At 46.6% G+C, this 15,987-nt stretch overlaps 1 protein-coding gene across 14 annotated transcripts in view; it reads left to right on the forward strand.

Moving 5' to 3' along the window:
• Positions 1–8,971: 8,971 nt before the first annotated feature.
• Positions 8,972–15,987, forward strand: part of cacna1g (calcium channel, voltage-dependent, T type, alpha 1G subunit) — a 126,014-nt gene continuing 118,998 nt past the window's right edge. For 13 of the 14 annotated variants that reach the window (XM_068582979.1, XM_068582986.1, XM_068582980.1 and 10 more), the window contains exon 1: positions 8,979–9,085. In XM_068582979.1, the coding sequence (XP_068439080.1) occupies positions 8,993–9,085 (93 nt within the window). In that variant the 5' untranslated portion in view covers positions 8,979–8,992. Of the gene's footprint in view, positions 9,086–15,987 lie in introns of all 14 variants that reach the window. The other variant, XM_068582987.1, reaches the window with a different exon arrangement.

Below are 15,987 nucleotides of genomic sequence, written 5' to 3' on the forward strand. Positions count from 1 at the left end.
TCTGCTTGATGACGCCGAATGTCGACGCAAAAATAAAAGAAGAAAATGTCGGGACACATTTTTTCGGAAGTTCTGCCGTCTCCGTGGCTGCGGCAACTCTGCCCGCATCACCCCGAGCTTACAGACGCCGCCGCCGGAGAGAAGTGACTCCGCCGCACTTCCCTATGAAAGCCGGCGTTGCTTAGCAACTCTCAGTCCGCAGTGGCAAGAGAGAGATACAGGGGTGTTTCCTGGCTGATGAGAGGGAGACGTGTGTGTGTGTGTGTGTGTGTGTGTGTGTGTGTGTGTGTGTGTGTGTGAGAGGAGAGAATCTGTTCATTAGGAACCCTCCAACGCATACATTTTTATATGTAAAAGTCAGTCCTGAAAGCACACGAGGCTGCCGCTTCGGGGCCGCGATGCACCGATATTGACGAGGCAACCGGATTTTGCGGAGTCAGCCTTTTCTCTCTCGCCCCTCCCTGCATGAAAATGTATCTCTTCTTCACATAGTTCCCCCGAAGTGTTCCCATCGTGTGTGTGTGTGTGTGTGCGCCAGTGCTATAGCCGGTTTACTTGAGCATATTCATATTCATGAACATGGGAGAATGAAACAAAGTCGCTGCCTATGTGCATCTTAGAGATGGAGGGAAGGGGAAGAGGGAGGGGCAAGTTATCAATAATGCAAACTGGTGAAAAGTTCCACGGGTTTGGATGTCAAAACCATCAAAATGTTTTGGTCAGACGACGCGGTGAATAAGATGGAACAATGTGTGTTCAGCTCCCTCACATGCTTCTTCTTCTTCTTCTTCTTCTTCTTCTTCTTGTGTTATTTCTCGTTGTTGTCCCCCCCCCCCCCCCCCCTGTCACTGCTTCAGCCGGCGTTACACAATATGCCGCTACTTCCCTCCACCTCCTAACTCCCCGGCTCCTGACTCAGGCTGCTGATAAGCCGTGTCAGCGAGCGGTCGGGATGTGCAGTGTCGTACCAGCGGGGTTCTCCACCCCTCCACCCCGAGTCCAGGCGCTCCGCTGTAACTCTCGCTGTGTCGCTGAAGGCAGCTTATTTACAAGCCTAATGCTCAATTCAAGCGCCGTAGTTTTAATTAAACGCTCTGCCGTTCAGTGACAGCCGTGTCAGAGCATGAAGTCCAGCGTTTTGTCAGGTTCCTGTGCTTCTTCCCTTTTGGCAACGCTTTGTGAACACAGGAGGGAAAAAACAGTTTGAGCTAAATTTCTGTTTCCATTGAAGGGAAAGAACTGCTCCAGCAACCTTCAGCGTGACGGCGTTACTCGCCTTCAGTCAAACTACGGCAGCGTCTCTGCGGTCACGCTTTTAAAAACCCGCCAGACTGCAAGTGTCCCCGCCATCAAAACAACAGCTTTGTATTGCAAGCAATGCGTAAAAACGACCCGTGTTGAGGTTTTCTGACAAGTGACCTCCCGACGCTGCGCTAATAATGGCGGTCCTCGCTCAGAGAGCCGGAAAAATGAAGAAGATTGTTTTATTAATCTCGTATGTCCCACACGTCCCGTTCACTCCGATCGGTTTGCTGACGCTGAACATCGACGTGGACCCGGACTATTCCAAGAAGGTTTGATTTAAGCAGAAGGAGAAAAGCAGTGTTGCTCGTTACTTTGAACTTCGGCGAGGAGAACGTCAACCAGCAGGTGGCTGGATCCATTCAGACAATGTGGACTGTTTGGCAGCGTAGATCAATATAATATTAATACCAGTGGGCCACAATGTGCAGGTACTTATCCTGTGAGATTAAAACAAGCTCACCGCGGTTAATAATGGATCGTTGAATCGGAAATTCCAGTGCTGCCTTGAGCCGCAAGACAGCCGACCGAGAGTTGAGACGTGCCAGGAGTCCAGAAAAAGACAGATCTTTGAGCAATTAATCAGGTATCGAAACACCGGCCCAAATATCTGCGTTCTCTCAAACTGTGCTTGACTCGGATTTCGGCGATCCGCAGTGAAAGCATTCGCGGCAGAACAAATGGAATAAAACAGTCGCACTGAATAATGAACGGAGGGGAGAAAAGGAAGACAGGCAGAGAGCTACTTTTTGATAAAGAAGCATTTCTCCAAGCGACCGCAGCCGCAAACAGACAATATGAATGTAGACGCGTGGGGGTGCACACGTGCACGAGCACACGTGCACACTTTCGAGCCCTATGACAGGGACAGATCGCCCGTTACAAAGGGCTGCGGCAGTCGCTCTCAATATTTCATGAACATCCTTCTGCTTACAGTTCTTTTACCTTTCGTCTTTTATTTCTGGGAGGGGGGGGGGAGGGGAGGATTTCATTCTGGCATTTTCAGCATAGTTCCTGCAGGGAGAAAAAGTTTCATTTCTGACAATCCCCTCCCTGAAAAAAGCTGGTGTGAGACGGTACAGACAAAAAATAAAAAAAAGTGATGCAGAGAAAAGAAAAAGCTTTGAGGGTTTTGTTTTTTTTTGGAGAAAGGAGGGATTGATGGGAGATGAGCAGAAAGGTTAGGCAGCAGCTGTCTCCGACTTGAGAGATAAAGCTCACTTTTCACCCTCAGCTGCCTTTCCTTCCTGTTTTTTTTTCCCGCGCACCTTCACACACATAGTTGCTCTGCTTTCTCGGCTTTCTGAAAGTTTGCCTTCTAAACAGAAGGCCCGTTGCACTCCTGAGGAAACAGAGACGAAGAAAGAAGAGCGGCGCTGGGGTGAGAGAGAGAAAAAACTGTTTTGTAAACTCGGGAAGCCACTGCAGAGAAGCCTTTAGCACTAGCGTTACTCACGGCGGCCATTTAAAAAAAAATACTGTTGTAAGACGTGGAAAAAGCTTCAGTTACTGTCCCTCTCTCTAACTAACTCCTGGCTTCTGGCAGAAAAGGAAATGAAGCGAACAGTGTGACGTTTTTATCAAGAAAAGGAAGTCCTTGAACCGAACCACACACCTTCACCAATCGGGGCATCCACCCTTTTATTCAGTGCAACTGTTGTTCCATTCGGATGACTTGATGCTAAATCCAAAGACGTTTTCTGTGTACAGATCATAGCAATCGGGACTTTACTTTTGCAAGTGAGAGCCCAGCTCACAGTATGCCGACGGTGGACTTTTCTTGGACCCTCATCCATTATCCTTTCCTGCAAGTCTCGCCGTTTCTAATCTTAATGAGTCGGGACGCATTCTTCCCAATGCAAAGAGACGCCTCACGTCCAGCGGCGCGGGACTCGGGCCTTTGTCATGTTTGGGAGCTTTGCGGGCAGAGTGAGTTTTTAATCAAGAAAAGGGAGCCTTTGCACATCCCGTGTGCTTTGATCCGGATTCCTTTCATGAGCGTTGACGGCGAGCCGTGAAGCCAGAATTTCAGCAGGTTGCATCAAGCAGCCTCGGTTACTGTAAGCAACAATCCACTTTAACTCGGGCCCAGACATGTTTTTCAACTCCAATGAGGTGCTTGGAAGCCACCAATTGTCAAGATTTGAACCGTGAAAAAAAACATGGAAACCCAGAGAGGAGCTACTGGTTAGCTACATTTATTTCAGGTGCAGAATACCTCATACCATATCCTCGAAGACTGACAGTTCTCCCGCGGCTGTTACCAATCTTTGCTCTGCACCTTCAATCCTCTCAACACATCCACCAATATTTCTCCCAGAATCCATTTCAGGTGTATACTTCATACACTATGCCGTTGCACAACCAACGCCTGGGTTGAGGTGTTAACGAGCGTGGAGAGGTGGCGTCTCGCGTTCGCTAAACATTCACTGACGACGATACCTTCAGTACGCCGGAGCTGATGCGTCGAGACATCCGCTTCACGTTAAAAGTGTGGGGACTTCTGAGATTTGGAGACAAAGGATGCGCGCTGTGTGTGTGTGTGTGTGTGTGTGGAGAACCTCGTCCATTTTGAGTTCCTCTAAACACAGTGAATAATATCTATTCAGAGAGGCTGGTCTGTATCGATCGGCCTCGGCCTGCGCGTGCTCCTCATCTCACCGCTGACGATTCATAACCCCACTCTCATGAATGATATAAGAGCTGGAGAGACTTGAAACTTCTCCCAAACTTTGCTCTTTTCACACACTTTTCACACTTTTTCTCCAGGATGGGCGACACACTCGGGTTCTCTTCTTCGTTGGTTGTGTCCTGCTGTCTGGTGTCACATCATTAGTAGACAGAATCAGAGTGAATCAACAATGTGAGGCAGAGGAGGACATAAGGCTTGCATACTGTTTCCCCTTTATTAGACGAGAAGGGGAGAGACTTTGAATGTGTGTGTGTGTGTGTGTGTGTGTGTGTGTGTGTGTGTGTGTGTGAGTGTGTGAGAGAGAGGGAAAAGCTAAAAGAACCCATGAGAGCAGAATACTTTTGCAGGTGCTGATGAGTTTGATAATGTTGCCTCTCTGACTAACGCGTTGCTGTGTGAGTTGCGTCTGTTGTCTTCCCGCGATCAGACTTCTGACAGAGCATATCCTCGTGTATCTTTTCCTCTAATTGAATCCATCCCTCAGGGCGTCACCGCCTGCTGACACCATGAAGGTGTGTGTGGGTGGCAGAACACTCCTTATTGTTTAATTATAGCCCGGCAGCCGGGGAGACGGAGGAAGACAACGAGTGCAGAGAGGAAGAGTTATTGATTGGATCAGTCACATTATTCATATTTCAGGTTTTGCTCTGTCTTTATCCTCCACGCCCGAGCCCCCCTCCCGCGATGTCCTTCTGTTCATAAACTGATTTTTATTCACGACCCTCTAATAAACAACGCACTTCGTACACTTGATTGGTTGACAGGGTCTGAAGAGCGCCAGTAAAGCATGTCTGCTTTGTTCACATGGTGCCCAAGGAGAGAGAGAGGGAGGGAGGCTGCCAAGTTTACAATACTATAAAAAAGTATTATTATTATACCACAAGATTCTGACATCTACTCAACCCGTGGTGCACATTTAACTTACATACTTTATGATCTCTCAGGCCGTTAAAGTCTTGTTAAACACTGTACTGAGTTTTGGCCACTTGAGGTGAGCTGCTGAGATAGGAAAAGTATATAAGCGATGCGTGAACACACATCCCACAGAGAGATAGAGCAACATTAGCATGCGTTTGGCCGCGTGGTTCGCGCCACTTTAGCTGCTGAATCTCTGCTACGCTCTCTCGCTCTCCGGGTTATCAAACTGCTTCCTACTGCGACCGAAAACGAAACCGAGCCAGAGCTGTAAAGGTTCAAGCCGTAGAGCCGACAAGGAGGTTATTTGGTCTTTTCATCAGCAGTGGCTTTATTCATTTTGGTGTAAGTGTTTAGCACGGGACTCCGTTCACATTTTGGAGTGGGTTTGAATGTTTTTCACCAATGGACACGGCCTTGCCGGCAACCTTTTTAGCTTCTTGTTTGTCAGAGGAAGTTGTGCTGTTTCTTCTATTTCTTCCTCCATTTTTCTCTACGTTTGCTGGCTTGTTAAGTCAGAGTGCCAATCAATCAGCCTGCCAGTCAATCGTCCCTCATTCTTGTACGTCCAACTCCCCGAACCCCCGACTAGTGCGTGTCTATTGATTGTTGCTGCAGCGAGACAGCGGCGCTGCTAAATAACAGACCGCGTGACGCCTTCAGTCCACCGCTCCGTCCAGAGCAGCGGACGCTAATGATACCCAGCATCGGTGTTTATGTCGACAGTTCACCGCGATGAGTGTCTTTTGGAGACGTTGTGCCGAGAGCCGAGCGCCGAATCATCCATCCAGTGAGCTGTTGTCACTGTAGAGAGTGTCTTGTGTATTGTTGCTGTCTGTTTTTTTCTTTCTTCGTATGCTATTGTGAGTGTTTGAATGCTGACCTGTGCAGTCTGGGGAAGTTTCCTTAATGAGCACAACTTTAGCTTGTGCTCCAGACGGCCGTGGACCATACAGGATCTGAATACATTTTCACGTTTTGCTTTGGTACCGTAAATTAGGAAGAGACCAATTACTCCTTGAATTCCTAAAATTCTATTTGTAACACTGGTGATATCAGCAAATTACATGACCCTGTTTATCTTTGTTTGTTAGGAAGTGATTAGGAATTACAGGGTCTGCTCGTTATTCTCGTCTTGTGCAGAGCTTGGAGAAAACCAAAGGTTCACCAGCGACCTGTTGAGATCGAGTCCTCTCATGACCTGACAAGGTGGCAGGATGTCAGTGGTCAATGTAACGTTAGAATTGAACAGATCATTCTTGATTCCTTCGCTGTGGGATCCGTAAAAATGCTCCGATCTGACTTTTTTCAGTCCCGATACCGCTGCCGATACCGTTGGGTATTTGTTAGGATGTTGGGGACTTGGGTATCGGCTGATAGAGTACAGTTAAGAAACCAGTGCTTAATTAATAAGCTGTATACTCCCCTGTGTGGACAAACGTTTGACTTTTGAAAACCTCCAACAACATCAAAGTTTTTACCGACACAACATCTAGTTTGAGTCAGCCCTGAATCTTCCCATTCTTTTTGTTTGCAGCAGATAATACAGAAAGCTAATGCAGCTCATGCTTACGTCAAAATATTAATAGTGCACGCAAGCCAGACGATTACAAAGTTTATTCACGCTGTTCAAGTGTGGCGTGCATTTATTTTGACTTTTGTATTCTGTCAAAACCTTTTCTTTAAAACGTCTAAAAAGTGTGCAGTGTCAGTTGTAACGGCGGTGGCGGCGAGGGTTTATTAGAATATATAATCAAAATTGTCATGCTCGCTTATTATTTTGATGAATGATGGAGGAAAGACAATTGCCTAAATTAGCCAATTTCAGAAAAATCATACTGCAAATTAGTCCACTTACATCGTCGCTGGAGAAATGATGAAGTGAAACTTCACTGAGCTAGCATGACATTGTGTTTAGCGCTGACGTAGCTTCATGATTACAAAGACAAACACATGCGGCTCATTATTTTTAATTAGCCCCGTCGTCTCGGTCCTGTGCAGTGAACTTTCGCCGATGCCACCAACAGTTCGCTTTCCCCCTAAAACTTTTGGTGCCGCCACTCTAAAAAATACAAACCCGAGCCCTTTTGTTTCCTGTTTAATGATCCCACTCTCCATACTGATTGATCTTTTTAATTGCATCCCTTTGGGCCGCGCACAAACTTTCTGCGCATCCTCCCGTGTGCGACATAAAATCCTGTTCTGCCTTCCAGATGCAACATTCGTTACCCAACTGATGCTCCTGCCGCTGGGCCGGGGGACAACGCTCCCTTTCCCCCTCCAGCCAGCATCTATTATTCAATATTCCTGTTCAATACTGTATTGGAACGACCGCAGAGTTATCACATTGTGGCCCGGCATCCCTTGGAAGTGCTTTGAAATTGGATGATTCTGCAGCAAATGATTTATGTCCCGTGCCGGTGTTCGGAGCCAACGCGGTGCCCAGCGTGGCCCCTCTTTAGTGAGGTATAAAACAAAAGTTGGTGGAGGAGACGGCAGTTTCCTCACCGTCACAGTCCGCCGCCTAAAGGGGGACTCCTGCGATTTAATGCTTTTAAACGTTGGGAGGCCTCATGACGGACAGATAAAACATGTAATGGCCCAAATTGAAGCAGCAGCAGAGGCCAAAATATCCTAACTAGTATTCGGTTAAGCTCTAAAATCCCCGGGTCCTACACGTTTCCCATAATGCAGCTGCTTAGTGTCCCTCGTTCATTGAAACGCGACAACCCCGCAGTACGCAACTCACAGTTTCTCATTCAAATTCGTGGCAGAATAACCCTCGTTGTGCAAGTGATTAATAACTCCCCGTGACATATTATGGACCTGGAATATTGGAAACTTGCATTCTCGGTGGCTGGAAGTAAGTTGGACATCCCATAAACATCCAAGAGAGAGAAAATGCACTCCTTAGTATCCTTACAGACGGGGGAATGACGTCTTGTCTCCGTAATTTCACCTTAACCAACAAGTCTAGTATTTTCAAAGCTATTAGCTGACTGTTTGCCACAGACAAGTGTTCAAATATTGAGCTGAGACATAAACAATTATCTGTTTCCTGTTGTGTTTCCACATCTTCTCATGAGATGTTCTGTATCTACTCTTTTAACTCCGGCCTGTAGGGATGTCTATCTTTTGCTTGAAGATAAAATGATGTCTTTCACTGTTGTTGTTGTTCGTCCTGCACTCATTAGTCATTTTATTTTGGTGTTGTTTTGTGTGTGCGTCGGCCGTTGGGGCCGTGCTGACCCAGCCCCATTACGAGTCAGCGGGACGGATGGGCGAGTGGCGGCAAATGCGATAAAAGACGGACAGGCCGTTTGTCCTCACAGCCTGTTGTGCGCGCAGCACCACGTCCACGGATAAAAATAGCGCTGTTTGTTTTCCTTTCAACTCAAACACACACACGGATGACAAACAATCTACTTTGTCTTAACGCTGTTAACCAGACGGGGTGCCGAGCGCTTTAATGTGGATGAAGTAGCAATCTGTAATATATGTGTGCTGTGTGTGTGTGTTTATGTGTGTGTGCGTTGGGCTGTAGTGTTGGTATCAGCCTAATCTGCATTTGGTCCCATCATTGATTGGTGTCACATAGCTCAGGCTGGCATTTAACCTAACCGCAGGAGGGAGGCCCTCTTCGACCCTGTGGTCAATAAATTGCATGCGCCATGCATCAGGATGTCTGCCTCTTCCTCCTCTTTCTCCTCTCCCTCCTTAACCTCCTCCTCCTCTTCCGAGACATACAATCTCCCCGCTAACAATAGGACATTTGTTTTCCCAGCACGTCTCGCTAACAGATCTTTGGTGAAATGGGAGCAATGACTTCCACTCTTGGGCTTTCCCCACTTTTCCAGATTCCCTCTGTGGCTCATTTTCCCCTCTTTTTCCCGTGTGTTAGTTAACCGGAGTGGAAGAGTTAACCGGGCATCACTTTTGTCCGAGGAGTTCATACTCTTGAAAGCAATAATGAGGTCACCGGAGAGCGCAGAGAGAGATGTTGTATGTTGTTACCGAGCTGCTGTCATCTGTCCTCGATGTGTTCCTTAACTGTGGTCCTCTACGTGGTTCGAGCGGGCGTCCATGTTGGTGATCCTGCTGAACTGCGTGACGCTGGGCATGTTCCATCCCTGCGAGGACATCATCTGCGACTCTGAGAGGTGCAAGATCCTGCAGGTAAGAGAGTTTATGTGTCACGCATGCAATGGGTTTTCCTTTGACTTGCCATGTTTGATATGAAAATAATCTTTATTCTCCAAATGCATGTCAATATGTCCATTATTTCAGGCTATCTGTGTGTATTATGCACTTGGTGGTGGTTACATTTCACTAACCAGTAGTGTAAAGGATTAAAATTCATACTCAGTAATTATGTCATCGTCTGGTTACATGGTGTGGGTGATGGATGGAACAAACACGGGCTTTCACCAGGCAGACTGCTGTTAGTGTCCCGTGTGAAAACCCAAACTCCACACCATTTCCCTTTCACTAGGTGGTAGATGCAGTTTGGCCCGTCTGAACCTGAAGAACGGTCGCGATAACAGCTGCTAACGTCCACTCCATCAGCTGAAGACCGGCCTGGGATGCGTAAGCTAGATAGCGAGAAAAGCAGTTAGCCTCGACTAAAGGAGATAAAGAAAGAACACAGGTTTATCAGAGGGTGTGAAATCAGGACATCACCAAGGTTCTCAGGATAATGTTAGCTGCCTTTAGCCCACATCTCTGACATTGGATTTAGGATCGGTGGGGGTAGATTTCCGATGTGGTCGGAGAACTTTGCTGGAAGAACTGCTTCTTTTCTCGCAGAAGCCACATCGCACATACGACCTGCTGTCTCGGGCAAAGCTCCAAAACATGGTGGCTCCTAATTTAGAAATGCCAATAGCTTTCAAACTTGACATTGCCCAGACTGTATGACACCACCGCTTTCTCTCACTGGTTAGTGCACCGTTTGCTTGGTTAGTTGACTTTGATGGAATAGGTGCCCCCTTTTAAAGTTGTTGTTAGTAGTCGGATTAGTCAGCTGGACCGTGAACTCCTTCCTGGAATCTGTGATTCAACCGTTGATTGAAGCGATTGGCGAGGTTTCCTGTGGAGAGGAACAGCACGGAGACATGACAGCAGAGACGCACATATCCCCCGCATTCGTTTGTGTTCCTCGCTCTGTATTCAGCAAAGGCGAGTACAAATTAGCATGGAGACAAATGAAAGCACATAGGCGCACTACAGAGAACAACATCCGCACACGTAGTTGTGACACTGGTAGATAAGGACAACAGACGCGGGGCCACGGCTGGGGAACATCAGGCTTCACGGCTGGGTAACCGCAGTGCGTACGGAGAGTCTGACGGAGAGCAGGAACTCTGAGAGTTATGGGGACAATTTTCTGAACCAATGCTTTTGATGGAGAGAGAGAGAGGGGGAGAGAGCTACTGAAACAATATTTCCCCTCGTATCTGGCCTTTGCAGCTCCATCCATTTGCATTATCTCGGACGGAAAGTAAACGGCAACATTGTGTGGAGGCGTTTCCATTAATTCATGGACCTCCTTTAACCCGACTAACTAATGGAGGATGCATTGTTTGTTGTCGCTGCTGTTGTAAAACACGGAGGATAGAAAAGCTTTTTTCCTCTGCTTTCTTTTCAAGTTGGACGAGGGGGTGAAGCGGGCCGAGGTGAGGCAGAACTGATCTATCGGTGTTATCTGGCGCCGTGGATCTTCCGCAGTGAATGGATAATGTGTTTGCAAAGTGGTTCCGAATAGATTGAATCAAAAACAAAGGCCGCTCATTATCCCGTCCACTGGCTTCATGCAATTGAGCAATTTTGTTCCAAAATGAGATATATCTATCGCGTAAAAGAATAGGGCTCTATCACAAGGATAACGCTCACTAATATGAGAGTGAATTTGTTGGGTAAGACATCGAGTGATCCTCTGGTCTTTTTTAAGGGAGTATTCATACTTTACGCTTCGATACAAACAATAAATGGAGGCATGCAAGTCATTTCCTTAATAGAATCTGACGCATTGTGTTTGAGAGGGAAAGGCATCGACAGAGCAGTGGGGAGGGCAGAAAGAAAAAAGCAAGAGGAGTTGAAAGGAGCAGAATGGAGAGGGGTAGGGAGGAAATCAAAGCTGTGGAGCATCGATACGAAGATGCAGAGAGTTTGCGGCTGCTGTTGCTGGGCAGCGCGAGCCCATCTGCTGCCTCCATCGCTGCGCTCGGGCCTCCTCTCTGGAGCGCACACGGACGTAAAGCCTCGAGGTTGAATGCATTCTCGTGAATCCTCCCCGCTGCCTCCGTTTGACTCTCACCATCACACTCTGCACCCGTATGCTGAGAGATCGTAAAGGAACATAAACTATGCACCGACTTCACAAGTCTCCATCACCCTCCCGCCCCCATTTTAATATCGAGGGCTTGCTTTGACTTCACAACCTCCTCAATATATTCAACACATGATTTTCTACAGCACAAACTGAAAAAGTCTCAACATCAGCAGAACGTCTTTGTACTTGTACATGAACAAATACATATTATAGTTACACTGCATCACGGTCCACCACCGTGTGATGTTGGTTTCTCTCATCACTGCATTACATTCCAGGTCATAGCATCACTCCGCCAAGCCAAAGAAATACCGATAATCAATTAAATGACACAAAAAGTGCTTTACTAGTGCAAAAACTAAAAGTAAGCTACAGCTGGTGACATCTATTTTGGTAAGTGGAAGGTGGGAAAACAATAATAATAACTTATAACTAAACTAGCATACATACCATGAAAAGTTGTCTTCCGTATGTCTGGTCAAGCACTGATATCGGAGCGACTGTGTCTCTGTGGCTAGCATGTCTCGGTGGTTAGCATGCCTTAGTGGTTGGCATGTCTCAGTGGTTAGCATGCCTCAGTGGTTAGCATACCTCAGTGGATAGCATGTCTCAGTGGTTAGCATACCTCAGTGGATAGCATGTCTCAGTGGTTGGCATGCCTTAGTGGTTGGCATGTCTCAGTGGTTAGCATGTCTCAGTGGTGAGCATGTCTCAGTGGTGAGCATGTCTCAGTGGTGAGCATGTCTCAGTGGTGAGCATGTCTCGGTGGATAGCATGTCTCGGTGGTTAGCATGTCTCGGTGGTTAGCATGTCTCAGTGGTGAGCATGTCTCAGTGGATAGCATGTCTCAGTGGATAGCATGTCTCAGTGGTTAGCATGTCTCAGTGGATAGCATGTCTCGGTGGTTAGCATACCTCAGTGGTTAGCATGTCTCAGTGGATAGCATGTCTCAGTGGATAGCATGTCTCAGTGGTGAGCATGTCTCAGTGGTTAGCATGTCTCAGTGGTGAGCATGTCTCAGTGGATAGCATGTCTCGGTGGTTAGCATGTCTCAGTGGTTAGCATGCCTTAGTGATTGGCATGTCTCAGTGGTTAGCATGCCTCAGTGGATAGCATGTCTCAGTGGTTAGCATACGTCAGTGGATAGCATGTCTCAGTGGTTAGCATGTCTCAGTGGTGAGCATGTCTCGGTGGTTAGCATGTCTCAGTGGTTAGCATACCTCAGTGGTTAGCATGTCTCAGTGGTTAGCATACCTCAGTGGTGAGCATGTCTCAGTGGTTAGCATACCTCAGTGGTTAGCATGTCTCAGTGGTTAGCATGTCTCAGTGGTTAGCATACCTCAGTGGTTAGCATACCTCAGTGGTTAGCATACCTCAGTGGTTAGGCTATCTCAGTGGTTAGCATGCCTCTGGTCAGCATGTTAGCACGTTATTACGTAACCACGTCAAGTATTATGTCACATGCGTAACATAGTAACTTTATAACAATTGTAGGCTTCTAATTTTAGGCCAAATAGTTAACTTTTCCTTTTGTTGGTCAAACCTAACTTTGTAGTTTTGTTCTCTAAACCTGACAAAGTATTTCTATTACTAAAAAAAAAGGAATTGTGGTGCCTAAACATAACTAAATTGTTTTGTTGCCCAAAACCAAACCAATTGTTTTGTTGGGTATACAAAGTCAAAACGCTTTGTTGCCGAGCCCTAACCAAATAGTTGTGTTGCCAAAACCAAACAAAGTATTTTTTTTGCTTAAACATTATCAAGTAGTTTTCTTGGGTGAAACATAACAAATCGTGTCGCCTAAACCAAACCAAATAGTCCCGTTTCACAACGCAAACCACGTCCTTAAACCTGTGACCGCTTTGCAAGATCCAAACTATATTTGTCGTTCTGGGAGTCATTGGCAAGCAACCTATTTCGTTGGTTAGTCATGACGACGTGATGTCCAGAACAAGGCGATGCTATTCTCTCAGTTTAGGCGTGTGCTTAACATCGCCATGCTAGCGTCAGCTAGGCCTCGCTGATGCAGGCTAAATGAGCTCTTGTCTCCCGACACTGCTGATGCTCACAGGCCGCTGTGTAGCCGCGGGGTAGCGAGAACCCTGACCCATGCTTTGTTTGTCAGCATCGTGGAAAGGTTCCCCAGAGGCACTGTTTGCAATTTGTTTTGATGAGTCACTCTGAATTCACTTGTTTTCAGCTTCATTACATGGATGGATGATATTGAATAGACTCATCAATGATGACATTGTTGTTTATTAATGTCTTTTGCTGTAGTTGATTAAGAGGCTTTAGCCGAGGCACTCGGGATGTCAAGTCAATCACTTTTGTCCGCACAATCTCATCAATCAAATAGAGCTTTGTACACACATTCATGGTCCCCAGATGACAAACCCCCATAATCTGGTAGCATCACCAGCAGATTGACATTAAGTGTGTTTGAGTGGATCGTCTTGACAACTATTGAATGGATCGCAATCCAATTGTTGTAATTACAGACATTAATGCATCCCCGCCCCTAAATACAAATCGTTAAAACGTGGCCATGGGAAAGCTCTGTCACGGCAAAACTATATCTAAATTACATATCTTTTTGTGTGTGCGCCGCGGCCTCTTGTTGCTTCCCAGTCGACATAAATGCAGCCACGCTTTTATCTGTAATCCGCCAAACTGCATCGTTCAGGCTCCAGTAACACCTTAATGTGTACGTCTAGCACCAGGAGAGCAAGAAGAGAAACAGTGCCACTGTTTTGCTTATCTGTAGCAGAGCCTCCCTCGAACACTTTCATCCCAATATGATAAACAAACGTGGCCGGACTGCAGACGAGGTACGGAGCATCGGGGAGTGAAAAAATAAGGGATAAGTGGTGATTTAGCCGATGGAGTCGTTTCAAAGAAATGCCAAACTCCAGGCTACAATGGAGCGAGCTTTAATGTGAAAAGAGCGTCTCTTTCTTTCTTGAAGGAGAGATTTCGACGCCAGCACATTTTCGCTCGGAATGCAACGCCGCACACTTAACCTTCCGCCGTGCCCCTCGAGCTGCGGCGCAGAAAAAATGAAGTCTGTGCCGAGGAAGAGCAACTCACTGCCAACACAATGGGAGGAACAAGGACACACTGGAGGAAGAAGGACGAGGGAAAAAGAGAGTAAAGAGGAGAGGAGTTGGCAGGTGGGCGCCAACAAACTATGAATCAAGGAGTTTCTGGATGTGGATGTGTGTGTGTGTGTGTGTGTGTGTGTGCGTCCCACTTGAAGGGTGTATAGCTAGGGGTAGTGCCGTGTCCAAAGGTGGTTGCGGCTCATTGGCTGCGGTTAACCTTTGCTGCTGGCTGCTGGATGTGCTAACTCTACGCTAACGGCTTTCAGGCCCGATTTGAAACACACATTCACCGGTTCCCTCCCCCCCACACACACGTCAGCCAGAGGGGGGGGGAACGTCAGATCTCGTGTGTTTAACCCGAGTAAAAATAAGTCCCTCTCGCATTATTATCTCCCTCGAACCTGTGGGGAGAGGATCTCAACTGAAAGGCACATTAAAGTTAGCCTGCCCTATTGTCCTCGCCACATGAGGCACACACCGCCTCCACCGCACCTGTGTGTGTGTGTGTGTGTGTGTGTGAGTGTGTGTGTGTCTGTGATGAAAGCATCTGACCCCTAGGATAATAGCATTCAGACTTGTGACAGGCAGAATTAGCATACATAGTGGATGAGATTTATTTTCGGGCGAGGCGGCGAGGAAATGTTTTCTCAGAATTGATGGCACCTGTTTCTGCGGAGGAGAATATTTACATGAAGATACAACTTTTTATTTGGATTGAAGTGCAGCGACGGACACAGCAGTCGCCGAGCGGAGGGATTCCTCCTGATTCAGGCTTCACTAGACACCGACAGACATGGCCGGCCACTCACCACCTCACGTCTGCAAAAGGGCTGCGTAGGATTTTTGGTCCAAAATCTATTCATTCCATAAAGTGTATTTTAAGCTTTATTCACCTAATCAACCAACTATAGCCATGCTGGCATGACAATTGTTAAAAAAAAAAAGATAATCTGCTATTTTTTTCCTCCATTAATCAATACATTTGAATGGTAAAGTGAGATAAAACTCATCACAATGTTCTCAGCCAAGTTGATAAAATGTGTGTTTTCACGGGAGATTTGAAGAATTTCAGAAATCAAGCTTCACTTGTTCAGCTTTAGGGTTAAATTATCTCTTTATACTTTTACCTTGGGACAATGTAGCTTTGTGATATAGTGAGCTGAGATTGTTCTGCACATTTTGATATGCAACACATGGGTATGTATCTCCTAATATGCATGTGCCTTTAGGTGAATTTAAGAAATTATGTAAAATTGAGAAAATGAACTCAGACCTCAGGGAGTTAAAGGACTAATTGTTCCCGTCCTCTAGAAGAATGAATTACAAACTTGATCCTCTCTGCTGAAATCCCTTTGCAGAAACATCATAACAGTAGACCTTTTTGACCGGGGAATGAATTCCTGCTTCCCACAAGCCAGTGGGCAGAAACGTTGGGCGACGTTTGTTTCTGCAAACTAATGTGATGTTATGTAACGAGCATAACAACATTACATCACAACTGTTAAGGTCAACGTTGTCTTTTGGGTTCACGGAGGACACAGACGCCGGTCTCCTGGGTGAAAGTCAGAAACGTACAGAGCCAATATTTTGTCCCTGTCTGCTGACCAATCAGAGGTCGTGACCTGCCGGCGCCTCAAGCAGCCCAA

This window comes from Clinocottus analis, unplaced genomic scaffold (genome assembly GCF_023055335.1).
Source record: "Clinocottus analis isolate CAN_PGR_092001 unplaced genomic scaffold, fCliAna1.0.p SCAF_19, whole genome shotgun sequence".
NCBI lineage: Eukaryota > Metazoa > Chordata > Actinopteri > Perciformes > Cottidae > Clinocottus > Clinocottus analis.